This window comes from Phaseolus vulgaris, chromosome 7 (genome assembly GCF_000499845.2).
Source record: "Phaseolus vulgaris cultivar G19833 chromosome 7, P. vulgaris v2.0, whole genome shotgun sequence".
In the NCBI taxonomy this organism is placed as follows: domain Eukaryota; kingdom Viridiplantae; phylum Streptophyta; class Magnoliopsida; order Fabales; family Fabaceae; genus Phaseolus; species Phaseolus vulgaris.
In genome coordinates, this window is record NC_023753.2 from 12,368,363 (window position 1) to 12,395,599 (window position 27,237).

The window sequence follows — 27,237 nt, forward strand, 5'->3', positions numbered from 1 at the left end:
GCCTTGGTAAATTTAGAGGTTTTTTTAGAAACTCTAAGTTTACCTAGGTTGGTGTTTTAAGTGCCAAAATTAATTCTAAGAAAATTACAAATAAAGTTCCTATGCTAATTTTGACAAGAAATTAAAGTCTACTCTACACTAGAGTTTATGGCATTTGAACATGTAAAAGAACGTCTTCTTGGATCCTCTTGGCCATAACTCTATGGTTGGCCCAAATCTACCCTTTGGTGGGCTTGCATGTGGGCTTGTGCTTGGGCCTCTTCCATCACCCGCCCCCACTGATAAGAATAAAGGGGTGGTGGTGATTGATTCCGAGGACGAGGACACCGAAGAGGGTCTCGTCTTCAAGAGGCCAAGGGTGGACGTCGCAGCAACCTCACTCTTTGCTATCAACGACCACCCCCTTTCATTCAGGGACAATCTCTCCTCGCAAACTCCTCGTGCTTGAAGGCGGTGGGGAGAGCACTCTTAGGGTGACCAAGTGCCCCCTACCCCTGAGCTCCTCGCCATACTCCAACATGCCCTCAAATGTTTCCAAGAGAAGGAGGCGGTAGAGGCTTTGAATGGAAACTTGTTGAGGGACCGCATGGGCCAAAGCCTTGGGGAGTTCCTTGTCAATTCCCTCGCCTTCGTGAGCCAGGCCGAGGCAAGGATGAAGGGGGAACTTTCCCTCCAAGCCCAAATCTTCGCCAACCGTGAAATGGCCCTGAACCAAGAGTTGAGCAGCCTCCGTCAATCGGAGAAAGATACCAAGAAGCTGCTGTTTGACAAGGGTTGGGAGGCCCTTCAGCTGGAGGCGAAGATTCTGCCTCTGCAAAATAAAGTGATCGACCTGGAAGAGCAAGCAAAGGGGGCAAAGGAAAATATGGCCAAACTGAAGGAAAGGGCCACCTAACAACTAGAGGGTGAGCTTGCCTAACAGGCCGAGCTCTTCAAAAAGACTGAGGCAGAGCTCATCCAGGATGCCATTGATGCATATGGGCCAGGGTTCGAGGATGCCCTTGCTCAGGTTGCTTGCGTGCACCATGATATGGACATCTCACCCTTCGCAGCGTTGAAACGGGTCGTTGATGGGCAGCTTGCGCCCAGAATCTAACTTGCTCAATTTGTAGGACTTTGGCCTTCTAATGAACAATATATAATATGTACATATACCTTGTCTTATTTATAAATTTGTCTGCCTTTAATTGCTTCCTTTGTCTTGGTTGTTGTTGCCGTGTCTCGCACTAACATTGCTAACAACGCATTTGACGAACATTCATAGTCTAGGTAGCATGTTTGTCCACCACCTGCTCGACCTTACCTTCTTCGATTCTTTAGTGGCTTAAGGTAGCGGTAATGTGCACACAAACCCTTAACTAGCCTTACCTTGGTTAAACAAAGATAAGGGAATTCTTCATTGCCACTCTTCAACCCTGCCTTACAAGACAAGGGAAAGATTCACTAACTGACTTCGCTCTTACTTTACTGAGTAAGGAGATGTCTTCCCGATGCCGCTGGTGAACCATGTTGTCGTCGCCTTGGCATTTTCACTCAAGAGGGAGGCGTTCTCTACGTATCATCCTATCCCTACTTTGAGTCTTCTAACCTAAGGAGAAGTTTGTAACTAACCTCGATCTAACCACACAGGGGTAGAAGAGGGTTTAACTTTCAGACCATACCGTCTCGACCTCGACGCTCTCACTCAAGAGGGAGGCGTTCTCTACGAACCATCCTACCCAGTCTTAAGACTTCTAGCCCAAGGAGAAACTCGTAACTGACCTCACCCTTACCCTACCGGGGCAGATGAGGATTTTAACTGGCAAACCGTACTTCTCAACCCTGGCGTTCTCACTCAAGAGGGAGGCGTTCTCTGCGAACCGTCTTGCCCAATCTTGAGACTTCTAAACAATAGGAAAGGTTCGTATCTGACCTCGTCCTTGTTGTATGAAGTCAAGGGAGGGTTTAATAATTGACCTCATCCTTGCTGTATGAAGTCCTTGGAGGAATTAACTGGTGAACCCTATTATTCAACCTTGATGTTTTCACTCAAGGGGGGAGGTGTTCTCTGCGAATCTACCTTTCCTAGCCTTGAGGCTTCTAACCCAAGCGAACAACTCGTAGCTGACCTCATCCTTGCGCAAGGGTGAGAGAGGATTTTACTGGTGAACTCTATTGTTCAACCTTGGTGTTTTCACTCAATGGGGGAGGTGTTCTCTGCGAATCTACCTTTCCCAGCCTTGAGGCTTCTAATCCAAACGAACGGCTCGTAACTACATTATACAAAAATATTCGAGAATATACTTCAATCGAAACTTTATTGGGTGACATCGTTAAAAAACCCTTGGAAGGGAAAAATAGTGTCCCCTAAAAACTGCGTACAATGCTAATAGTTCAACTGAAGTAAAATTTGAGATTGGTCGCATTCCATGTTCCAGGAATCGTGCCGGCCTCTAATGTCTCAAGCCTGTATGCCCCGTTCCCAACGGCTTCTGTCACCCTGAAAGGACCAGTCCACTTGGGGGACAACTTGTTCTCTAGCTGGTACGGGTGGGCCTTTCGCATCATCAGGCCAGTGACCTGGAACTGGCGAGGTCTCAGCTTGGAGTTATACTTGTACTCCATCCTTCTCTTCAAAGCTTCAACTTTGATTCTGGCTTTCTCCTTTACCTCATCCAGTATGTCCATGTTCTCCTTTCTCTCTTTATTGGACTCTTCAGCCACGAAGTTCTGGAAGCGTGGCGAGTTCTCCTGGATCTCTACGGGAATCATCGCGTCCGATTCATACACCAAGCTGAAAGGTGTTTTTCTAGTGGTAGACTGGGGAGTGGTGTGGTAAGCCCACACAATCCTAGGGACTTCTTATGCCCAGGTCCCTTTGGCCTTCTCCAGCCTTCTTTTTAGACCTCTAACCAGGACTCGGTTGTCAGACTCAACCTACCCATTCGTCTGGCGGTGCTCGATTGACACGAACACCTGCTTTGTCCCAATTTCTGTACACAGCTTTCCCAGCTGCTGGCTTGCGAACTGGGTGCCATTATCGGACACCAACCGTTTCGGTACTCCAAAGCGGCATACTATGTTCTTCCACACGAAGTGCTGAATCTTGTGGGTCGTAATCTACGCCACTGGCTCGGCTTCTATCCACTTCGTGAAATACTCTATGGCGACCACGAGGTACTTAATTTGCCGTATCGCCAAAGGGAAAGGTCTCAGTATATCGATTCCCCAGGTATGGAACGGCCAAGGGCTGTAAATCGATATGAGCTCTTCTGGTGGCGCTTTGTGCCAATCAGTGTGTCGCTGACATTGCTTGCACTGTTGTACGTGCCTCGTGCAGTCTTCCCTTATGGTTGGCCAATAGTATCTCGCGTGAATGACCTTCGATGCTAGAGATCGACCACCGTTATGACTCCCGCATATCCCTTCATGGAGTTTTGCCATTATTCGTGTGCATTGCTCGCCACTTACACATACCAAAATAGGGTGGGTGAACCCGTGTTTGAACAACTCTTCGTCAATTAGGGTGTACTTGGTCGAATTTTTCTTTATTTTTCTGACCTCTGTGGCTTCCAGCGGGAGTATCCCATTAGCCAGGTAACGCTTGTAGGGCGTCATCCAGGTTTCTCCTCCTTCAACCAGGCAGACCTGCAATGACTCTTCCCCAAGAACTGGGTATGTGCTTATCCTGAGCGTTCTCAATGTCTCCTAAGACACTGACCGATTACTCCTCTTCCCTCCTCCCGACGTGCTAACCTGATGGACCCCCACCGAATTATCTACGGTGAAGGTTCGAGGTGTCTTCAGGGTTTCCTGGATGACAATCCTCTGTTTGCCCCCCTTGCCTGAATTGGCGAGCTTAGCTAGCAAGTCAGCTCGGGCATTCTGTTCTCTAGGGACATGTACCAACTTGAATACCACAAATGACTTCTTCAAAACTTGGACATATTCTAGATAAGCTTCCATCTGCGGGTCCTTGGCCTGATATTCTCCTGTTACTTGACCTGTAACTAGTAGGGAGTCACTCTTCGCCAGCAGACTTTGCGCACCCATCTCCTTGGCTAATAGTATGCCAACGATCAGAGCTTCATACTCTGTCTGGTTGTTGTTGGCCTTGAAGGCGAACCACAGGGCCTGCTCGATCAATAGTCCATTCGGCCCTTCCAGGATGACGCCAGCTCTGCTGCCTTGTTGGTTAGAGGATCCATCTACAGAGAACACCCATCGGAAGTCAGATTCTTCATGGTGTGCGTCTGCCGAGGAGAGATCTACCACGAAGTCAGCATAAACTTGGCCTTTGATAAGGCCTCTGGGCTCGTACTATACGTCGAACTCTGATAGTTATACTGCCCAACGTACCTTTACCTGGTCTCCAGCAAACCCATACAGGCAGCCGGTGTAAGGCCTCAACTGGTCGGGAGACAACTGTAATTTGTTGAAAGTCGACCAAAACATCACGTCTCTCGAGCTTCCCTGGTTCACCAGGACACGGTGCACCTTCTTCCCTATTGTCACTACCAAGATCACCACTAGGTCATTGTCATGGGGGATGACATCTCGGAGGTCGGCCTTGGTGAAGACGAGGTCGATGTCAAGGGCTTGGTCTGCCTCTTGCACCTCTACCGTCATCACTGCTCGCGCATACTTCTTCTGCTGAGAAGCGGTGCATCCTTCACCCGAGAAACCTCCTGAAGTGGTGTAAATTTCACCATGAACGGGCATCTCATGCCCCTGATCACCCCTTAGTGCTGCCAACATCTGGACTCCCTACGATTCCTGCAAGTAGTCATTCAGGAAGCTATTTTTCACCAGTTCGTCCAGCTGGTGTTCGAGTGACAAGCAGTTACGTATGGGATGACCATACGCTTGGTGGAACTCACACCAAGCGTTCTTGTTGGGCCCCAATCTCTTGTCAGTTTTTGCGGGCATCTTCAGTCTCTCCGCTATGTTGGAAAAGCGATCAACTCCTTCAATTCTACCAAGAAGTTGTGCATGCGGGCACATCCTCCCTTGTGCGCCCCCTGGTTTTGGACTTCTTGGACTCGTAGGGCTGCTGCTTCGTTGTGGCCTTCTTCTCTGTTGTCGCCTCATGTACTCTCATGGGTTGAGGTCGACTTTGCCCTCGCGGGCAGATGGAGACAATGCTTCCGCGCTTCTCGGTGAGTTCCCCTTCCACGACGTTATGGGCTACCGCTCGACGCCTGTTCTGGCAGAAGGTTTTAAGGCGACACCTGATGAGTGACTCACTGAAGTGTCCTGGCATGATTCCCTTCCTAAAAGCGTGCACCATCATATCCTTGTCCTTTGTGTGCAGCCTCACCAACTGTGCCTCGAATTGGTTGAGGTAGTCCTTCAAGGACTCTCCATGGTACTGCCTTACATCGAAAAGATCGTAAGAGACCGACGAGGGAGCCCGATTGGCTATGTATTGCTCCCTGAACAGCGTAGAGAATTGCACAAACGACGTTACATGTCAGTCATTAAGACTGACAAACCAATCTAGCATTGTACCTGTCAGCGTGCTCATGAACAACTTACAATGCACTGCGTCAGAACCTCCAGACAACATTATCTGGGTGTGAAAGGTCGTGAGATGAGCCTCCGGGTCCTCTGCACCTGTAAAGGTGGCCTTAGGACCTCCGAAAGTGGTCAGTATCACGACGTCCATGATCGCCTGCGAGAATGGCGTTCAAAAAGTCCTGGGTTGTGTGGGTGGTTCTCACTCATCCACCAAACGTTCCCTGCGTTCTACAAATTCATGCGCAGTTCTTCGTTCCTCGCTTGCGACGCGACCAAGTTAACCTGGATGTGTTCCTGATCCATTCTGGATGTCGCCAATTTTTCCTGAAGGGCGCACATCATCTGCATGATCTGCTGCATGGTGATGTTTTCCCCTCCGTTTGGTGTGACAAATCCTTACCTCGTGTTTCTCAAATTGATAGATCCTTACTCTACACTTGTGAAAGAGACCAAATTTTAATCGGGCCCCACGGTGGGTGCCAAATGTTCTTGTCAGTTGACTCGCTCGCCGATTAAATCTAACGACTATCACACACCCTCTTATCTCTGCCTTGGTTCGTGCTTTCCTTGGATCGAAACACTTTGTACCTGCAAAGAAAAAGGGGTGCCCTAGAGGTCGTTCGAACTCCGACGCTCAAGTTAATACTGGGGCCAAGAAACAAAATGTGTGTAATAGTTCTAATCTCAGAAACTGCATACCTTGTGGGTTTTCTTACTACCCTTTATATAGTCTAGGTTTTCTTCTGTTTCCGTTACCCGCACTTAGGATTTCTGGAGGAATGCCCTCGCGCCGCTATTACCCAACCTTAGGGCAATCTAGCGCGTAAGGCTCCCTCACTGGAGTGCAACCTCTAACGGAATGGCCACCCGGGTACCAACTTGTGCACCTAATCTCTGGGGGCATCCGTCCTGGGGTGCCTTAACTGTTCACGTGCCATGCACCCAGCCTACCCCTGGGAAATGTAACCGTAACAGGTCGTAGCGCCTCTAGTGGTTCTTTACTTGTGTTGCGCCTGAATGCGCAATTCACACCACACACATGGACTCTTCGTGACCTAGGCTTCCCCCTACTTCTAGGTGTTTACTGATAACTGGTGTACTTTCTAGGATCCACCTTTCGTGGTCCAATCCAGCTATTTGAGTTTTCGATGCCCGATGCCATATCGGCCTCACTCTGTTGCCGAGGATATGTCGGCACATCCAGGTGATCGACATCCGATCACTAATCAACACCCTGGCTTGTGCCGCCGATGAGACACTGACTCATGCCACTTGTGGGGCCCAACTTACGTGGCCCACCATTACTAGCAATCAACGATGTCCGATGACTAGTCAATACACATATGGTCAATGTGTTCTAAGTTAGGGACCTTCAACAGTTTTACTTGTTCCAATTTAATTCTAAGAAGAATCACGTGTGGAAAGGAGTCTGGGTAGCTGTTTTATGGAGTGTTTAGAATCATAAGAGTATAGTTGTGTTTAAAGAGGGGGAGGGTAGATGTCGAAGAGATCTTTCACCTAATAGAAATACGGCATGGTCTTGGATGAAGTTGGGTTCTATATCCTATGAATTGTTTAGAATCTTTGAGATAACTTAGGATTCCAGTATGATAATCTATCACATATATGTCATATATGCAATTGTCGAAACCCTATTTTAGCCGGATTAGATGACAACTTGTTATGTCTTTCTTTCATATTTCTGCTTTCTTCCTATTGGTGTGGCTTGTTTTCCCTTTCTTTACTTAGCCTTCACATTTCTAGTTAAGAAAGGTGATTTTGTTGTCTTACAGGTTCAAGGTCCCTTGAGAGAGGAATGTAAGCATAATAGAAACTTTTTGGAAAGAGTGTTGGTGGTTCTTGAATAGCAAAAGGTAGAGTCGGTGGTAATTGTAACTGATGAGCACTACTTTTGTATCTGTGGCAAGGTGGTCTATCAAGTTAAATTAGAAGAAAAATTCGATTTTCAACTTTCATTCATGGGTGTTGATGGTATAAAGTTGACATCAAATATCATGCAATCTTTTGAAGATGGAAAATGGAAAAGGGTAGAGACGATGGTGGAAGAAAATGTTATCAATCACTGCATGGTAACTTAAGTCAAGCTCACTGTAAAGTTAGTTTGATGGATACGTCTGATACATGGAAATATCTGGTGGTGGTGAAATGCATAAGACATGTGAACTACAATAGACATAAACTACTACAAGGTATGCTACATAGAAGAAATGATTCATGACTCTACTGATAATATGTAACCTAGACCATGCACAATACACGTTGGTGGTGAATGCACAAGACATAAGCTGTTGAGACTACATTTTATACCATAAATGAAAATGATTGTTTGACATCTATCATAATGCTTGCGCTTGTATACAACCTTCTTACGTGGCAAATTTGATGACATGGCAAGGGCAATTTTGTCATTTTCTTAAAAAAATAAAAATCAGTATATGCGTTTTTTCGAAAGCTTATTTTCCTCATTTATCGAGCGCTGCTGGGTTCAGAGATTCTTTTGGGTTTAGAGATTCTTACGCCTTCAATTCGGTGGTGGCTGTTGTTACCTAAGGGAGATTGCTCGATAAATGAGGAAAAGAAGCTTTCGAAAAAACGCATATACTAATTTTTATTTTTTTAAGAAAAGGACAAAATTGCCCTTGCCATGTCCTCAAATTTGCCACGTGGAGAGGTTGTATATAGGCGCAGCCAGCTGTTAGTTGTTCACATATCACTGCTCTACCATAAAAGGCCATAATGAGTGATAAGTTAGTCAAGGTATGGATAGAGGTTGTAGTTAGCAGCAGAGTTGAAAGGAACTATGCAAGTTGGGAAAATGTTTTTTTAACACTCTCTGTGCCTTACACACTATTGACACTGCGCACGTGGCTCTAAATGGTGATGTGGCAAAGGGTATTATTGTAAAGTCAGAGATGGTGATCTGGCAAGGATAATTTTGTAACATTTGTAAATTATTGGTGGAGTAATTTTTGGGAAAGGTTTTCGTGAGGATTAAAATTTGGCTTTGAGAGAGAGTGCGCGGGAGTAGGGTTTGAGAACGGAGTGAGAAGTTGGACTTTGTCATGTCGACAGTGTTGGAATCGGGCGGTTGTTGGTGCGACGAGTAAGCGACGTGTTAGAACAAAGAAACCATGTTCGTTGATATGTAGGCGGCGTTCGTCAAAGGGTTTAGGGTGTTCATGGGGGTAAGCGTCATTCGTCGAAGGGTTTAGGGTGTTCGTCGGAGAGTAAGCGGCAAAATGTTGAAATAAAACGCAAACCGAAATCGAACGTTGATGAATTGTTGATCTGTTGTTGTGTGCATTATTGGTTGTTTGTTAGTCCATGGTAGGATTGTGGGTGGGAGTGAGTTTGGGTTTGTGGCACATGTTCATACTGTGAATAGGTAACCAATTTTTTGAACCTGGGTAACCACTTTTCCCGTTCAGCGAACTCCAAAAAGAGACAAGGCAACGTCAATTAATTTCACCTACATTTGAAATGTTACAGCGACTATCACTACCAACCGCTGTAAAGCACCATTGTGGGTGGGAGTGAGTTTGGGTTTGTGGCACATGTTCATGCTGTGAATAGGTAACAAGTTTTTTGAACCTGGGTAACCACTTTTCCCGTTCAGCGAACTCCAAAAAGAGACAAGGCAATGACAATTAATTTCACCTACATTTGAAATGTTACAGCGATTATCACTACCAACCGTTGTAAAGCACCATTGTGGGTGGGATTCGGGTTTGGTTTTGTGGCACATGTTCATCCTGTGTATAGGTAACCAGTTTTTTGAACCTGGGTAACCACTTTTCCCGTTCAGCGAACTCCAAAAAGAGACAAGGCAGCGACAATTAATTTCACCTACATTTGAAATGTTACAACGATTATCACTACCAACCGCTGTAAAGCACCATTGTGGGTGGGATTGGGTTTGGTTTTGTGGCACATGTTCATCCTGTGTATAGGTAACCAGTTTTTTGAACCTGGGTAACCACTTTTCCCGTTCAGCGAACTCCAAAAAGAGACAAGGCAGCGACAATTAATTTCACCTACATTTGAAATGTTACAACGATTATCACTACCAACCGCTGTAAAGCACCATTGTGGGTGGGATTGGGTTTGGTTTTGTGGCACATGTTCATCCTGTGTATAGGTAACCAGTTTTTTGAACCTGGGTAACCACTTTTTTGAACCTGGGTAACCACTTTTTTCCTGTTCAGCGAACTCCAAAAAGAGACAAGACAATGGCAATTAATTTCACCTACATTTGAAATGTTACAACGGTTATCACTACCAACCGCTGTAAAACACCATTGTGGGTGAAATTGGGTTTGGTTTTGTGGCAAATGTTCATCCTGTGTATAGGTAACCAGTTTTTTGAACCTGGGTAACCACTTTTTTTAACCTGGGTAACCACTTTTCCCGTTCAGCGAACTCCAAAAAGAGACAAGGCAGCGACAATTAATTTCACCTACATTTGAAATGTTACAGCGGTTATCACTACCAACCGCTGTAAAGCACCATTGTGGGTGGGATTGAGTTTAGTTTAGTGGCACATGTTCATCCAGTGTATAGGTAACCAGTTTTTTGAATCTAGGTAACCACTTTTCCCGTTCAGCGAACTCCAAAAAGAGACAAGGCAGCGACAATTAATTTCACCTACATTTGAAATGTTACAGCGGTTATCACTACCAACCGCTGTAAAGCACTGCACCGAAAACTTTTGCCATGTCGACACCGAAATTATTTGTCATGTCACCACCACGACGCCACGTCTATGCCACTACATGCTCGAATGGAGTTTCTTTAAGTTGGATGTCATTTCAGATGCACTTTCAAAGGTTATATCAAAGAGTTTCATGCGACCATCTTTTCCTCTAAGTCAAAGTCAAGTGCTGGTGTTGTCCATGCATTAGCAATCTAGTGTGGCCAATAAGGATTGAATTGGAGAATACAAAGATACGCAAATTGTTTTCTGTAAACCAGTTAACTCTTAGTAAAAACAACTTTTAGGTTTTCTCTTGGAGAGTAAAGTAAATAGCTACTTTAGCTCAAGAATGAAATACAATGGCTTAATTGGTTTGTACACATGTAGTAGTTTTGAATATAGTTGTTGTCTGGCTTTGAGGCCATAAGAAAAATAAGGTGCTATCATGGAACACATTACTTCTCTGTGTTTAGTCAGACTCCTCTTTTGTTGAGCACGCTGGTGTTTGTTTTTGGACAATCAATTAGGTTTCTTTGTACTAATCAACTCTTATTAGAATGTCTATAGGTTTTTGTGTTGGTATGTTGTTGGTTTATTTTGAATATGATTTGGACATATAACTTCTCATTTGTTATACGTGTATTTAATTCAATTCATTGATGGCAAATAAAAAAATCAATTTATATGACTACTTTATAGTTTTTCTCTCTCTTTTATGTCGGTTCTTAAAATGCTTAGATATCAAAAATTTCTAACGTTTAATATTTTTTAGTTCATAAAATTGGAAAATCATTTTTTTTCTCAAATACTTTTTTATGAACTCAAAAACCGGAGCGGTTGATTTAGCCGATCGGATTTTTTTGAATAGCCATTCGGTCGGACCGGGTCCAGTGTAAACCACTGAATCCGTGATGTAAGTAGCCAATTGAACGGTGAGTTTCGTGTGGAACAAGTCACCAACTCACTCACCGTTCACCAGAGACAGCAACACCACTTCGCTGCGACACCCTTTCGCCTTACGTGAGTATGAGTACTGCCATTTTATCCTCTAACTTCTACGTTCTCTTAAACTTTCAGCATTATTTTGCATTTTCACCATGCTGATGCCCTATTTTTACAAAAATAAATTCCCATGCATTTTTTAGTTTCTTTAATTTATTTTTATCAGCCATATGTTACCCATGATTGTTGGTTTTTCTTTTCTTCTAGTGAATATTTTAATTGCCTTTTGTTTAGTTAGTATTATGTACTGGTATGGACATACCATAGTATTTCTTTTCATTTCTTAAATCTGAGATTACATTTACTGCAAACTGACCGTGCATAGAAATTAAATTACAACTGCCACTATTCTTCTTCTTCTTATTATTATTATTTTGTGTGAGTGTTTTTTTTTAGTTATTTACTTAAGTCTTAAATCAATTGTTGCAGTAAGGAATTTATCAAAGAGTACATTGCTTCCCATCCTGAGTCACCAGGCCTTAAAGCTGTGAGCATCTTTTCTTACTTTTGGAAATGCTAGGTTTGTAGTTGTTCGTCATTTTAGTAATTTTTGTTTTCTTTTGTAGGCAACAAAGGCTGTCTCAGATGCATGGAAGTCAATGAGTCTTGAAGAGAAGGAAAAGTATGGTAGACATACGTGAAGTGTGGGATGGCTACTTGAGTTCGGGTGCTGCTGCCCCTGAACCAAGCCAAGGAAACAGGTAAATTCTAAGCACATGGGTTGATTTGTTAATTCATGTCAATAGTTGATGAATCTTGATGTTAAAGATTAAATAATGCAGATTAAACTGGTAACAGGATGCTCTACTTATTAATTGTGTTACAGCGCCTCACACATGAACAGAAGGAGTCAGTAAAGAGCAGCAGTGCAATTTGTGTCTTTGGTTATTGGAGAGATTTGATGCTACTAATTGCAGCTTAGAGATCAGCAGTGTGCATGCGCCATTAACTCCAAAAGAGGTGGAGACAGTATTGGATTACCGGCCAGTGGCAAAGAAGTGGTGAACTCTGGTCCAGAAGACTTGATTTACGGAGCAGTTACAATGCCACAAATCATGGAATTTCAGTGCAACTTTTAGAGGACAGGTTGGCAACTGCAGATGCTGGACATGATTTCAAGAGGCCGTTTGTTCTCTATGTGCTGGGAACTCTTCTGTCCCCAACAGCTAGGCTGGATGTTAGCCCCTCATTCCTCCACTTTTTGACAAATATGGATCTTGTACATCAGTATAACTGGGTAAATTTGTGCTTAATAGGCTAGTTCGAGAAGTATTTCACTTCCATAAAGGGAAGCAAAGAGCTGTTGGTGGTTGTCTCTTATTTTTGCAGGTAATATTATTTTTGCATCAATTTCTATTTAACTTATTAATTATTCATATTTTTCTTAACTCTTTCTTTTTCCTCATTTTTACTATGAGAGCATACATATCACTTAAAGGGTCTTCTGCTCCAGTTTCAACAACAGTTCCATATCTGTTTTCAGGGAGAGGAGGAGATTTCTGAGAGACAAAAACGAGAAAAGGAACTTGGCGGCTATGGTTCTGAGGAGGTAGAAAATGGCATTCCAATTATTTACTATTTTACTGTCATGCTACATTTGTATTGGGGAAAATGTGTTATTTATTCTCCTATTTTTAGGTCAAAATTATTTATTTGATTGTAGAAATCAGAAAAACCCTCAAGGAGATCAAAATAACTTAAACCAGGCTACTGCCAACCATTTGTTTCATTGACATGTACTAATGGTGAAAAATATTCAATGTTAAACAGTCTCTTGAAAGTCTTTTTCAATTGAATGCAAGTCATTGCATAGTATGATATTTCTAATTTGATTGCATTTTCTCTGAAAATGATGTTTCATCTTACAATTTTATAGTGGTGGATTTATTTCAGAAAACACTCTTTGACATCTTTAAGATTGCTTTCTATTATTTTGCATAATATTTTCGTATACTTCAACACTGCATTTAAATAATAAACATTTTGTTGCAATGAGAGTAAATTGTGGATGGAAAGAGCCCACCTCCCCACAAGAAGTTATATTTTGTGGAACAATTGGAGCCATAAAGGATATCAGGTCCTACCTATAACCAATAAAAACCGTATTATCCGAGGAGAATATATCATTTAAAGTGTTAAAAATAATTCAACTGATCGTAGTGCTTTATGTGAAATTAATTTTTAATTTTTCAGAACATACCATTTTGATATTTTCTTTTAAACTAGTAGATTGGGCGTGTACTGAGGTATGTTTTTGCTTTGCAGCTGCCAAGCAAGAAGAAACAGCATTATATGGAGTTCCCACAGTATAGAGATCATTCAAATGGGCTACCAATCATCACAGAAAGCACTGGGATTGGGCATGGTCCTCTTAGATAGAATCAAATGAGGTAATGATGTCATTGGCATTCATTACTAGCCACAAAAGCATGTCAAAAGGCACTGTTTTATACCTAAATCTTTTTTAGTTATGAACCCAAAGTTTTTACTTTTCTCTAATGAAGAAAAAAGACCATTGCATAGTTGAGTTTCCTTCTGACCTTCCAGTGAAGAAACAAGCGAGTATTTAAAAGTTTGATTGAAAAGACTGAGTGACCATGAAATGTGTTTTCTTTTATAAGGGATGGCTATAGATTTTGGTGAAACGTTTTTAAGAAAATGGTGCATTACGTGAAAGAACCTATTAACATGACCCATACTCTGACACAATATCAAGCCCAAATGTCTTTAGTCTGTTTGATGATGTTGGGTTATAAAGTGATTTTGGTGTATTGTATGTCTTACAAGTTGCTGTGTAGTTAATTATTGGATCATTGGCAGGCTGTCATTAGCATTTAGCTGGTGCAACTAATTTACCTATTGTAGTCTGCACATTCAACATGCTTTATTTCATGAAACTTTTAAAATATTAAAGGATTCAATCCCGGAACCAAGAAAGAAGTGCAACAATGAATAAACAGATTATTACCTTTGCATTGGAAGCTGCTTATACTAAAACTTTTCTCTTATTGTTCCTTTCTGGACTTCCTTCAAGGGCACTGTTGCAATTTAAATTCATGATAACAGCATGCTCTTGTCTTTAAATTGGGTTCACACCAATATATAAGAGTGACAGGGTCATGATGTGACTTCAAATAAAAACGGTTTTCCCATGGCATTAATTCAGCTTGAGATATTCGTTTTGTTCTGTATTTTTCCGTGGTGGTTTTAGGTTGAGCTTTTCCTCAGATTTATGTTTAAGAATGTTATTCCTTTCAATAGCTTGTGGCTTCCTATTTTGTTTCTGTTCCTGATTATTAAATTAACTGGGCAATTCGAAAGAAGCACTCATGTTCCTAATCTGATTCCAGGGAGAAGTAATCAGTGAGAATGCATTGAGGCTTGAATTTTATAGTTTTTCTAAAATTCTCCTTTCGTAACAGTAATAACTATTTCAATTTATTCATAAATGAGCTATTTGTGGAAGCTCTATATCTATACTCTCCTCAGACGAGTGTTTGTGTTGGTACATATGCATTCAGGTGTGCATGTATCCAGGCATGGGTGCGGTTAAATGTGTGCACATGCATTTTTTGTAGTTGTTTCTACAGGAAGACATCCTCGATTTTCCCAGGAGCAGAACTATGCTGAGTGGAGATGTGGATTTTATAGTTGAATCAATTAGAGAATATGGTTGCAATGAAAATGTGGATTGCAGGACCAGTAATAACCATGAAGTGACCTGCATCTATTCTCCCTGTACCTGTCCACTTCAAGACTGTAACTATGTTGGGTCATTTGAACAGTTGCCATTGCATTTCAGCTGTAAACACTGGGATTCTGGAAGAAGATTCAAATATAATTATCCATTGGCTATCTCTTTACTGATGGATCAACAATTTCTTATTCTCCAGACAGAACAACATGGGGTTCTCTTTCTCCACAACAAGGGCACAGAAACTAATGTGGAATATAGTGATGATAACTTGTATTGGTCCAAGCTCATCAAAAGAGAGGTTTGTTTATGAGATTGTTTCATGTAGGGGAAGAAGTTCTCTCAGATTAAAGTCTGTAGCTGAGAATTTTCCAGGTCGAATGAAGGATTTTCCCCGATTAGATTTTATTTTGATTCCTTTCAGTTTTATTGCTTCTTCCGGAGAGCTTAATATAGATATTATTTGTATATGGAATTCTACCAAGAACACTGTAGATTACACGATTTATGACCTAGATTATAGATAATTTATTTTATGAGAATGATGTCAATTAACATTATCTTCTACTTCCTTTCAATAGTATGTTCTTTCTCAATATTTGTGGCTTCTATAGTACAAGAAAAGTCGCCTACCTACTCATCCCTTCTTTTTCATTGTCACATCTCCTTTACACTTGTTAAAATTTCTAGTTTATCTTATTCTTAATGAATTGTAAAACCTACATACTAATTTTTATTTAAACTCATAGCATCACCATAAATTTTGACATATCAGACTAATACCTCAAAATTCACCAATCACTTACATACTAATTTAGTAATATTATAATTTGTATAATTTGCTGCTACTGATTTAATAAATAATAACACCTTGCAGCCAAAACAATTTAATTCTGTTACATATAAATATCTTTCGTTGATTTCCTTCTAATAGCATAAGTCGTTGTACAAATTGTATAAACAAAAGTATATAATTAATGGACGCAATTGTTAAACGGTACATGATTTGAACCAAAAGGCAAATATGGTACTGAATTCAGATATGAAAAACTGTTCTTCTAATTTAGGCATTCCGAGTAGACATTGTAGATGATTGTTATTTATGTGAATTTATGGAGAAGAAAAAAGTTATTGCAACCTTATAAACCTAAAGATGAATTTTATATTCTTATTGAGACTATTGCCATGGGATTTCTCAGGATTAAGAATTCTCACTCTTTTTTGGCATGCACTAGAAGGTATTCTGTAAAATCAGAATTTAATCTATCTGAGGTGGTATATGGATTTAGATATGTGTGATGATGATAATTTGAATAATGAAAATCTTCATTTGATGCTGTCTTTAGGTACATTTGTCCCATCTGAAGAGGTTTCATGCCAAGCCAAACCTCAAAGATTCCCCTTCCACTGAGAATGCATTCGCTTTAAACAATAACATGCATATAGCTTAAAAAAGAACAATGGTCTCTACTTGATATGATAAATTTCGCTGAAAGTCTGATCTAAAACTGTGAAGACATCATCAAGTATCAACTGATGATCCCTCGGAACAACACGGTACCCTCCATCACAAGCCTCAAAAAGTTGTAATATGCAGCCTTTGAGATGCTGGAATATCTGAACTTACATTTTATTTCCAGTTTAGATTTCATGGTCATTTTATTTTTGAATAATATCAACTTTAAGCAAAATCTTTTTTTTTTAATTAATCAAGATTCATATTTGAGGGTTCTTTCCTTTATTTGTTTTCAAAGCTATTAATGAATTGTGGAATTTAAATTAAAACAAAGCCATTTTGAAAGCGAAGATCAAGAAATCATACATTTGTCACGCAGCTTAACTTTTCAGGTTAGAGAAGGGGAGGTGGGAAGCAGAAACTGTCAACTTGCTTCTGTATTCCAGATTTCCAATTTATAGTATTTATTGATAAATCTTTCCAAGGGATTTCAAGTAAATACACAAACTTCTGTTGTTTTGTTTATCTATGTTCTTTGTCATTCCATATAAAATCAGTACAAGGTATGACAAATAATGGTTGTAAAGTAATGTATGGTACTAAAACAAATTGAATGACAGCCTCGTGGAATAATTCTGAGAAAGGAGTTCCTTTATGAATTAGGAACAAAGGTGCCAACATAGCCAACCCCTACAACAAAGAAGGCAATAGACTGCAGGAAAAGATATATGAAGTAGTGGTTCTTCCCATAGGTAAGATCATAGCATCCACAGAAAAAGAGGTAGGCCCCTACTAGAAGTTCCAAGAAATGAAGCCTGTTAATCATCAAAAAACAAGTAGTGAAGGTGAATTAGTGAATGCTAGTTGTGAAAATCACATATTAAGTTGCTTGTAAAATTGTTGCCATCAAGCAAATATAGACACCAAATTCCCAACCCGAGGAAATAAACTAAACTAGTGTCCATGTTGTTCAATTCAATCTATGGGGCTAAAGATGTAAAATCATAATCTCTTGGTGATTTTTCTGCAAGAAATGTTAACAAGTTAATAGAAGTAGTGTTCTCCTTATATATAGGTGTACCTTTCACCAATCTTGATACGAGGCTTCCTTACTGCTTTGCCACCTGATTTTGTCTTAAGGGCATCTCCCAATTTCTCAGTAACTACCCATTCATTTACTCTCCCTGCTTCTAGCAAACCTGTAAGTGTTGCCTTGGTCCTATGCATCGACATAACATTTTCAAAGAGTATCCAGAACACGAGTAAGTGGATTGACCTGCACAAGATGTACATGACAAGTTACTCACAAATGAACACAAGAAAACCTTGCCTGCAAAAAATTGCTAACTTATAATGCTTACCTTGGAGTTCCAACTGCATTGAGGAGTGTGATGATAGAAGGTATATACACAGCACCCCACTTAGGGACTTCCACTTCTGGAACTAGAACAGTTGCTGGCATAACCACACAGTAGAATACAAATGTGACCACATGAGCTACGATTTTCCGGACAAAGAAGAAACTATAGATCACATAAAACTTCTTCCACGTGGAGACTTTCTGCATGGTATGGTAAAAAAGGAATTAGAAGAGAAGATGGATAATAATATAATTTGGCCTTTTCAAACAAACTATGGAAATTGAATGTTACAAGGAAACTGATACCTTGTTTCTCATAATTTCCATTGCCATTTTCTTGAAAAGATTAGCTGGGCCACATGACCACCGGTGCTGCTGATAACGAAAGGCTTTGAAGGTACTTGGCAGTTCACTTTTCACCTAAATTTATTCAGATAAATTATTTTAGAAAATAAATAATTCAGTATATGAGATAAGACACAATATAGAAAGTATGTATTACTGAAATCACTGAACAAACTCTTGAGTACAAGACATGCAATTAAATGATTCAATCATACCTTGAGATCGCTAAGATACACAAATTTCCCTCCTTTGAGACCAGCTCGGATAGCCAGATCCATATCCTCCACTGTTGTGCGATCCTTCCATCCACCAGCTTCATTTAATGCTGAAATTCTCCACACACCAGCAGTGCCTGCAACATATCATCTACATTCACGTGACTGCTTCTACTAATCAAACGAAAACATTTGTACTGTTTATTAGGGAAATGATTTACCATTGAAACCAAAGAAGGCATAGGTTGAGGACCCAACTTCCTGCTCCACAAGGAAATGATAGTCCAATGACATCTCTTGCATTCTTGTCATTAAGCATTCATCAGCATTAACTGCCATACACAAGGTATATTACTGTCACACCACACCTTCCCAAAGGAAGATATCTACATTCTACATTGTGACAAATTTCTGTCTTGTAAAGAGGAAATCCTTTGTTTTGTTAGATTTTTGTAGCTAAGACATTGGTGTCGGACCTTTATTTTTGTAACTGATTATTTGCTTTAGCCAATCGACTTTTGTTCTACGAAACACTAACACTAAAAAGGGAGTATTGTCGATATCAAAATATTTTAAATTTTAGAGTGGTATCTTAATTTTTAGTCCATTCAGCTTGGAGATGATGCTCTAAGAATTTTCTGTCAACGTTCAGGATTGAACACTCATGAGAAGCCCAGTCTTTGTCTTTAGACCGCACTTTAAGCAATGCTCTTAACCAGTGCAGAGTCAAGGAAGAGTCTCTTTTTATTTTTCAGTTTGAACTGCTCATCTACCATGTTAATTCCGAGTTATATCAACTTTTGAGGTATACTAATTTAATAAAATGAAACAACTAAATAAATTCGTTGCAACTTAAGAAAGTTTTAACTAAACAGCTCCACTTTGATACCAGATGCAAGATCCTTTGTTGGAGAACAACGTTTTGATTTTTTAAGTTTTAAAGCAAGCATGCAGAAAGGAGTTTCATGAAGGTTTAATGAGAAAAAACTTACCAAATTTCCATCGAGCTTGGACTAGTGCAACTTCTGGGTTGTGATACAGAAATGGTATTGTGCGCCTAAGAAAGTTGGGCTCAGGTTGGAAATCAGCATCAAAGATGGCCACATAATCACACAAGTTCACATAGCTATGCTTCATGCCTTCTTTAAGAGCTCCAGCTTTGTATCCATTTCTGTTCTGTCTGATCTCATACTTTATGTTTATGCCTTTACTGGCCCATCTCTGGCACTCCACCTCCACCATTTTCTGGGTATTTTTGGTTAAAAGAAGCAGAAAGGTCATGTGAGCACATACTACTGATCAGAGAGAACTAGGAGTCTAGGGTATAAATGAATGAGTTAGTTTTTACATGGATTCTAATCATGTTTTTTTACAAATTGATGATGGCCATTTTTCTTTACCGTTTAAATATTAAGAATCAGAAGCATGACTTGCACAATTGTGTTTCCAGAAGCCTTGGATTTTCTGACAGAAAGTAATTTTGTTATTAAATGTTTTGTGGAGGAAATTTATCCATGCAAGTTGACCTGAAATATGACTAATGAGTAAACATGCTTTTTAGTAGCTCTTAGAGGGTGGAAAATATCTGCTTTTGATGACTAAGGGAAAAAGATCTAGAAATATTTAACATGGTTTAGTTATTTGAAAATAAAGGAGAAAATTATCAGTTAACTTTATAGTAGGGATGAATAATGTCAACCTTAATGATTGGGTCAGTGGAATCATCAAGAACTTGAATTATAATCCTATCAGACGGCCATAATAGCCCACATGCAGCTCCAATTGATAATTGATACACCTGCAAGCAATGAAACAGTACCCACAAAAAACTTTCAGTAAAAGAAAAATTCTTTTCCAAGAAACAATGCTTTCCATAAAAAAGGGGTTCATTAAAAGTGATAAATTTTCAGTGGTACCTCTTTCTCATTGTACATAGGAATTTGTACCAAGACCATTGGGTATGCAGAGTTTCCAATCTCAAGATCATCCCTGAGTGGCTCCCATTTATACTTCTTATCTGGCTTGTACCTAAACAACTTCACAAAGATTATGACTATACCCATATAAACTCTCTCCACAAACAACATAATTGACATGGCTAGGCACAAAGCCACTAGCAATTTCAGCGCTGGAACCACAAGGGGTGCCCTGGCTTGCTGCCAAATCAAACCCATTTGGCTTCCACTGCCATCATAATGCATGCTTTCAAACGTAGCTGCTGATGAAAGCCGATCCATCTGGTGGCTTTCTTTGGTTTCCTTTGGAGAGACAGATTGCACTAATGGAATGGTGTGACTATATAAAAGAAAGTGATATCACTCACTCACTATTTGTGCTTGATCTTGGTGGCTTGCTGGCTTTGCGAAAAGAACACGAATTGTTTGTAGTTTTTTTCACTTTTGGCCACTCACTCATTCAGTGATTGTTGCTTAGGAGTTACGTTAAGGCAACAAGGAAGAGCAAGAGACCAGAGTCAGAAGGCACTATTATAACACAGTACTAACAAAGTAACAATGCATTTACACTGAACACTAGCTGGATCAGCTCCATGTGCAAGATTTTGTGACACCAACCAAACGTATGGTGCAATGTTTTTCAAACTCTCTCTCTCTCTTTTGTCCTAGAGTTTATGATGAATGGGAGAGAGATAGAGAAGGGTATTTGGATGTGTTGAGTAATGATAGAAGAAAATGTGAAGTATTATTTATATTCAAGAAATTGCAGAGTTTGTATGAAAGGGAAAAAGAGGAAAAAATTGCAAAACATTTATGATGAGATGAATGGATTATGAACACAGCTTGCTTGAGAGTTGAAACCATAAAAGAGTGTCATAATCCAGTGGCGTTTGCAGACAGGTATGTAGCTACTAACAGAAGAAGCTTGAAAATTTGAAATTTGATTTTGGCTCCTTTGATATGTGTTCAATTAGAATGATTAGAAGGTATGGTTAAATTAGACAAAGTAGAGCCAACAAAAACCAGTGTACTTGGTGGTTGCCATGTCCATATATTTTGTAGGTCTCAGGTTCTATTCACCTTAATTTTCTATACACAAATTTCATGCTAAATATTACACATCAAAATTGACATGTATAATGTTTTTGCCACTTTATACGCATAAATTATAATTAATATATACCATCCGTTTTCTCCAAATAAATTTAATTCACATTGAAAGGCCACTTTTATCATCATAAATATATTTTAATACCCTGGCTTAATTCTTTTAATTGAAATGAGAAAAACGTATAAAGTGAGAACTTAAAAATTAACTTATAATTTATTCATTCATATCAAGCTAACTATAGTTTAATCCAGATAAACAATAACTATCACTTTTTACTTTAAAAAAAAAATAAACATTTAATTATCTACTGAAAAAACCATTTAAAGTTATTATACAATAGTTTGTATTATTCATAGATTTTATTTCTCATACTAAATCTATTTTTATATTACGCAGTTGTATAAATTTATATAGGACGAATAATTTTAAAAGAGTTAGTTTTCGTTTATTTTAGTTAGTAACTTCCCTTGAAATGAAAAAAAAAAATAGAGTTATTCTAATGAAGCATTTGGTAAACATAATCTACTTTTTTTACAATTTTTGGAATATGTTTTATTAGAAAAAATATATTTTTTTGGATATTCTAAAAAAAATACAAATTTTATTCTCAAACTAAAGGGTGAGATAGTGATATTTCGTAAAAAATGAAAGATTTTTTTTCCAACTTCAGTGTAACTTTTATTTTAATTAAAAATATCTAAATTAGCAATCTTATTATTCAAATATATGTGATAAGCCGCTTAAGTAAGATAAAAAAATTTGCAGTGATGATGACGTGTTAGGTCATTGTTTATTGATTATTGTATAATGCTAAATGCTTGTTTGATTGTAATTATTGACACCATAAAAGCATAGGTAAAAGAGAATCCAAAATTTGATAATTATTGTAACGTTTTCTTTAAAACAAAATTACTTTGAGATTCTATAATCCGAAAATTTCTAAATTCTAGAATAACCGCGATAGTACAAAATAAGAGAAAAGTTCTAAGATAGAAAGAGTGGAGAGAAGAAACATAATTAGAAATGTGCAGTTTTAATTTTGTCTTCTACTCACTTCCATGGTGTGCAGGAGGAAACTAATCTCAACAAATGAGATCAGACGTTCTAAATTAGGCCCATCTATTGTGAGAGTAAACTTGACTGTTTCTTCCTGCAACTCCATATCTTCTTCTGGCACCTTCATACACAACATGAAAATACATTTTTATCCTTCTTGTGCCACTCCCATAGAATAATTTCTGGATTATGTAATCCGGAAACGCATTTGAAAAAAGACTTCCGGATTACATAATCCGGAAGTTAAAAAAGACTTCCAGATTATGTAATCCGGAAAGTAATCATGCATCTGAAAAAAGACTTCCAGATTATATAATCCGGAAGTTAATTACAAATTTGAAAAATGACTTTTGAATTATGTAATCCGGAATATTACAGAGGGGCAATTTTGGAAATACGAAAATCTATGGAGGTGAGAGAAGAAGGTATGGAGGTGCAGGAAGAATCAGTCGTAAACTTTTACAACAATGTTCAAGCTATGGAAAGGGCTGCTTCTTCTTGCACCCCATAGGTTGTTGCGGCACTCCATAGTAATTGTGCAATTACATTTTTGTTCTTTAGTTAAAAAATAAATAAATTTTAAAATCTTACCTAGGTTTTTCACTCTACCTCTTCTTTTATCCACTCGCAGCATCCAAGACACCTCCATAATGTGATTTTCATTGGTTGAAGGTTTTTTTTTTTTTTTGTATATAGAGTTTGGAAATATTTTACCGTGTGTTTGTAATTGTGTGATGAAAAGATGTTAGTTTTCAGATGTATTTTACTTTTCTCTTGCATTGATTTTGTTGTACTATTTTTTTTCTACTTCTAAGAGTATTCCTAATTATGTAATTCATAATTCTTTTTTTGAAAATCCTATTCTGGATTACACAATTCGAAAGTTTTTTTCGGATCTGGGATTAGCTTCTAAATTATGTAATCCAGAATATGTTTTTTCAAAAAAAAAAAAGTTTCAGATTATATAAACTGAAAGTCTTTTCTGGATTTGGGATTAGTTTCTAGATTATGTAATCCATAATACCTTTTTTGAAAAAATACATTGTGTAGTACATAATCTGGAAGCTAATCCTTAATCCAGAAAAAGCTTCTGGATTATGTAATTCAAAAGGTACAAAACACTCCAAAATTTTAACTTTTTTACATATGGATATTTTTGGAATTACAAAATCTATGGGGACGTCGCAAGAATCTATAAGGGTGCAGGAAGAAGCAAGCATGGAAAGAAGGAAGGAAAATAATGGATTTTTTTTATCAATTTGGTAAATTTTTACCTCTTAATTATCAAAAATAGGTAAAATTTTAAAAAATTACCGAGATGGGTAAGTCCGCTGAGGTCGACTTTATTGTGAAGAAGTCGTGTCAAGGTGACACAACTTTAGTGTATTTGGACTAAAGTCGTGTCAAAGTTGTACAACTTATCCATTTTAGTAGTTTTTAAAAAATTTATCCATCTCAATAACTAAGAGATAAAATTACACCAAATTAGAAAAAATCTTGAAAATAATGAATCCAATTATTTACTTAATTTTATATAATATAATGTTTAGTATTTTCACTGTAATAATAAATATTTGGTATTTGGATTTATAGTGAGTTAAAAGTGTAATAAAAAAAACATAGAAACTTGTGTGGTATGTTGGTTTGAGTACTTATGATTTGTATATTCTCACTTTATTCGTGTTAACAAAAAGCATACTACGCCTTTTACATAGTGCATGCTTTCTCCTTTATATATACCTCCTTTCTCTATGTACCAATATGTCAAAAATAATATCTCTCTTTTCCTTTTTGTGTGTTGTCCTTTTGTCTTTCTCATTGGCTTCTCTGTTACTCTTTCATGGTATCAAGAGCCACAAATTGTTTTCCCAACCATGTCTTCTTCTTCCTCTTCAACCTCAGCTTCCACAATTTCTTCTCCCTCCGCTTCCTTTGTTCAACTTCACACTTTTCCCATTGCTTTTTCTCTCAAACTCATAGATGATAATTTTCTTGTCTGGAGTCAACAGGTCTTGCCTAAGTTGAGGGTCTCAATCTTCTTTCTTTCTTGGAATCCTCTCTAACCCCTCCATAGTTTCTGCCCGAGTACACCACCTTTAGTTTTGTTTTTCTTCTTCATAAGCAACAATATCATCTACTTGTTGCTTGGCTCCTTGCCTCCATGTCCACCTCTATGCTAACGCAAATGGTTGGATTACGCTATGTTCATCTTATATGGGACAAATTGAAGTTCTACTATGCTTCCCACACTTGCACCAAAATCTGCAAACTAAAGCTCCAACTAAAAACTCCTAAGCGTTAACGTTGAGTCTCTGCATATCTTCTTGACATCAAGAAAGTGGTGGATTCTCTTATTACCATTGGTTCTACTGTTTCCTCTAAAGATCACATTGACGTTGTTTTGGATGGTCTTCCTAAAGAATATGATGCTTTTATCACCTCTATCACCTCTCGTCTTGATCCTTACACCATTGAGGATTTTGAAGCTTTGCTTTTAACACAACAAGAAAGATTCGAGAAACATCGGTCTCTTGAGCATTCCTTAATTCAAGCTAATATTGTTTCTACCAACTGGTCCTCTTCACCTTCTTCCACCTCTACCTTTTGTGACAATTCTTTGCACAGTGGTCGTGGGTCTTTCATGTCATCTAACAACAAACGTCATCAATCTTTTTGTAGCCCACACAATTCTTGAACTGACTAATCTTCCTCTACGTCATCTACCCGCATCCAATGTCAACTTTGTTTTAAGTATGGTCACACTGCTCTCACCTGCTAGACTCAATCTGATAATAAGTTGTTCACTCATATATTTGCTAATAATACTTTCTTGCCATCTTCATCTAATCTTGACCACTCTTAGCCTTCCAATTTGAGTACACCATCAACTACTTAAGATCCCTTGTGGTATCCTGACACTGGTGCAACTCATCACATAACTCATGATCCCTCAATTTTTTCCAACAAAACTGTCTACACTGGTAATGATTTCATCCAGCTTGGTAATGGCTCAGGTATGTTCATTCGTGATTTTGGCTCTACTTTCCTTTCTACTACTCATTCCTCTCACTCTTTTAAATTGCATAACCTTTTACATGTGCCTTCAGTTAATAAAAATATTTTAAGTGTGTTGCAGTTTGCATGAGATAATGGAGTATTTTTTGAGTTCTTCGCTGATCATTGTTTTATGAAAAATCAGGTTACGAAAGAGATAATTCTCCAAGGAAAAGTTCTTGATGGTCTTTATGTTTTTCCACACTTACACTAAACTATTCCACCACCTATTCTTGATGGTCGCTTGCATTATTTCTTAGGAGTTAAAGTTACTTGGTGTGCCAATGGTTCCATTCGTCTTTCGTAGTCTAAATATATTCATGATCTCTTATGACGCACCAATATGCTTCATGCTAAACCACAACCTACACCCATGATTTCCTCTCTTCGCCTTATTGTTGATGGTTCCATATCTGTTGAGCACCTAACCTTTTTCTGTTCTATTTTGGTGCCTTACAATATGTTACTATCACTCGTCAAAAAATATCCTTTGTTGTCAACCGGGTTTGTCAATACATGCACCAACCTCAGTTGAGTCACTAGAAAGTTGTTAAACGTATTCTTCATTACCTAGTTGGTACCTCCTCTCATTGTCTCCATCTTTGTTCTTCTCCCATGTTCTCCATCACTAGCTTCAACGATTCAGACTGGGCAACTGACTTGGATGATTGCAAATTTACCACTCTTCGTTGGTCATTATCTGATTTCGTGGGTTTCAAAGAAGCAAAAAGTTGTTTCTCGGAGTAGCACAAAAACAAAATATAAGAGTGTTGTGGCTGCCCTTGCTGACATGATTTGGATCCAATCTCTCTTGCATGAGTTTTGGATTGCTCTTCCTATGCCAAGATTGTATTGTGATAATTTGGGTGTTATTCAACTTGTTGCAAATCCCATCATGCACTCTCGTTCTAAACATTTTGAACTGGACTTGCACTTTGTCAGGAGTCTTATTCTCATTCACCTATCGTCCTAATTTCAAGTTGCAAACCTCTTAAACAAGCCTATCTATGGATCATTTTTTCATTCTTTCAAATGTAAACTTAGAATGTTTGATAAATCTTCGCACCTAAGTTTAAGGGGGGTTGTTAATAGAAAACATACTATGCATTTTACGTAGTGCATGCTTCTCCTTTATAAATATCTCCTATATATATATGTGTGTCAATATATCAAAAATAATATCTCAATTTTTTTTTTTATGTGTTGTCCTTTTCTCTTTTCCTTTTTATGTGTTGTCCTTTTCTCTTTCTCTTTGGCTTCTTTGTTACTTTCAATTTTCATCTCCTTTTGAAAACAAGTATAACAAGTATTTTTGCTTTTTTATTAAACCCTGTCCATATGTTTTGCGTAAGCATTGAGCAATTAATCAATTTTGTTGAGTTGGGATGCTTTCATTTCATATTCCTAAGCACTTGGATTTCTTGTCCTTCTCATGGAACTTGCATACAAAATTTTCCACTAAATTTTTTTAGGCAACGGTCAACAGCTTCCAATGACCACATAAGCACTTTTTTTGGTTTGTTCATCCACAACAAAAAGCACTTTGGTTCTTTGTTCCGGAGAAGCTTCCACACCTTTTATAGTTACAAGACAAATTGGAGAAGTCCCAACACCTAACAAGAGCAACGTAGGACTGTAAAATGTCAACAAACATTATGTTTTACGAGGTTATTTGTGATGGGAGAATAACAACTATGGTCTTTCATAATGTCTTTAAGGAGAAGCTTCTTGCAAGTGAACACAATTTCTCTTATTTTCTACAAAAATGTGTTAGTT

At 38.6% G+C, this 27,237-nt stretch overlaps 3 protein-coding genes and 1 pseudogene across 3 annotated transcripts; 2 read left to right on the forward strand and 2 right to left on the reverse strand.

The window, feature by feature from the left end:
- Positions 1-2,373: 2,373 nt before the first annotated feature.
- On the reverse strand, positions 2,374-2,751 carry LOC137829051 (uncharacterized). Its single transcript, XM_068635846.1, has one exon. It carries the CDS (start codon positions 2,749-2,751, stop codon positions 2,374-2,376), a length of 378 nt encoding a protein of 125 aa, XP_068491947.1.
- Positions 2,752-12,041: 9,290 nt separating this feature from the next.
- On the forward strand, positions 12,042-13,605 carry LOC137829549 (uncharacterized). Its single transcript, XM_068636371.1, has 4 exons — positions 12,042-12,392; positions 12,472-12,544; positions 12,699-12,764; positions 13,481-13,605. The coding sequence occupies exons 1-4, from the start codon at positions 12,316-12,318 to the stop codon at positions 13,592-13,594; spliced, it is 330 nt and encodes a 109-aa protein (XP_068492472.1). The 5' UTR covers positions 12,042-12,315; the 3' UTR covers positions 13,595-13,605.
- LOC137829548 (E3 ubiquitin-protein ligase SINA-like 10) lies at positions 13,466-15,469 on the forward strand (annotated as a pseudogene).
- Positions 15,470-16,794: 1,325 nt separating this feature from the next.
- On the reverse strand, positions 16,795-21,212 carry LOC137828840 (glucomannan 4-beta-mannosyltransferase 9-like). Its single transcript, XM_068635574.1, has 9 exons — positions 20,202-21,212; positions 19,985-20,083; positions 19,278-19,530; positions 18,507-18,617; positions 18,286-18,422; positions 18,032-18,145; positions 17,727-17,926; positions 17,447-17,641; positions 16,795-17,180 (listed from the first exon to the last, which is right to left on the reverse strand). Exons 1-9 carry the CDS (start codon positions 20,520-20,522, stop codon positions 17,018-17,020), a joined length of 1,593 nt encoding a protein of 530 aa, XP_068491675.1. The 5' UTR covers positions 20,523-21,212; the 3' UTR covers positions 16,795-17,017.
- Between the last annotated feature and the right edge of the window lie 6,025 nt (positions 21,213-27,237).

Coding starts and splice junctions, on each gene's coding strand:
- LOC137829051 (XM_068635846.1), bottom strand. CDS start 2,751: ATGATTCCCGTAGAGATCCAGGAGAACTCGCCACGCTTCCAGAACTTC.
- LOC137829549 (XM_068636371.1), top strand. CDS start 12,316: ATGCTGGACATGATTTCAAGAGGCCGTTTGTTCTCTATGTGCTGGGAA. Junction 12,393..12,471: donor CCCCAACAGCTAGGCTGGAT/GTTAGCCCCTCA, acceptor TGTGCTTAATAG/GCTAGTTCGAGAAGTATTTC. Junction 12,545..12,698: donor GTTGTCTCTTATTTTTGCAG/GTAATATTATTT, acceptor ATCTGTTTTCAG/GGAGAGGAGGAGATTTCTGA.
- LOC137828840 (XM_068635574.1), bottom strand. CDS start 20,522: ATGGATCGGCTTTCATCAGCAGCTACGTTTGAAAGCATGCATTATGAT. Junction 18,423..18,506: donor TGCCTTCTTTGGTTTCAATG/GTAAATCATTTC, acceptor GATATGTTGCAG/GCACTGCTGGTGTGTGGAGA. Junction 17,927..18,031: donor TGGAAATTATGAGAAACAAG/GTATCAGTTTCC, acceptor CATACCATGCAG/AAAGTCTCCACGTGGAAGAA.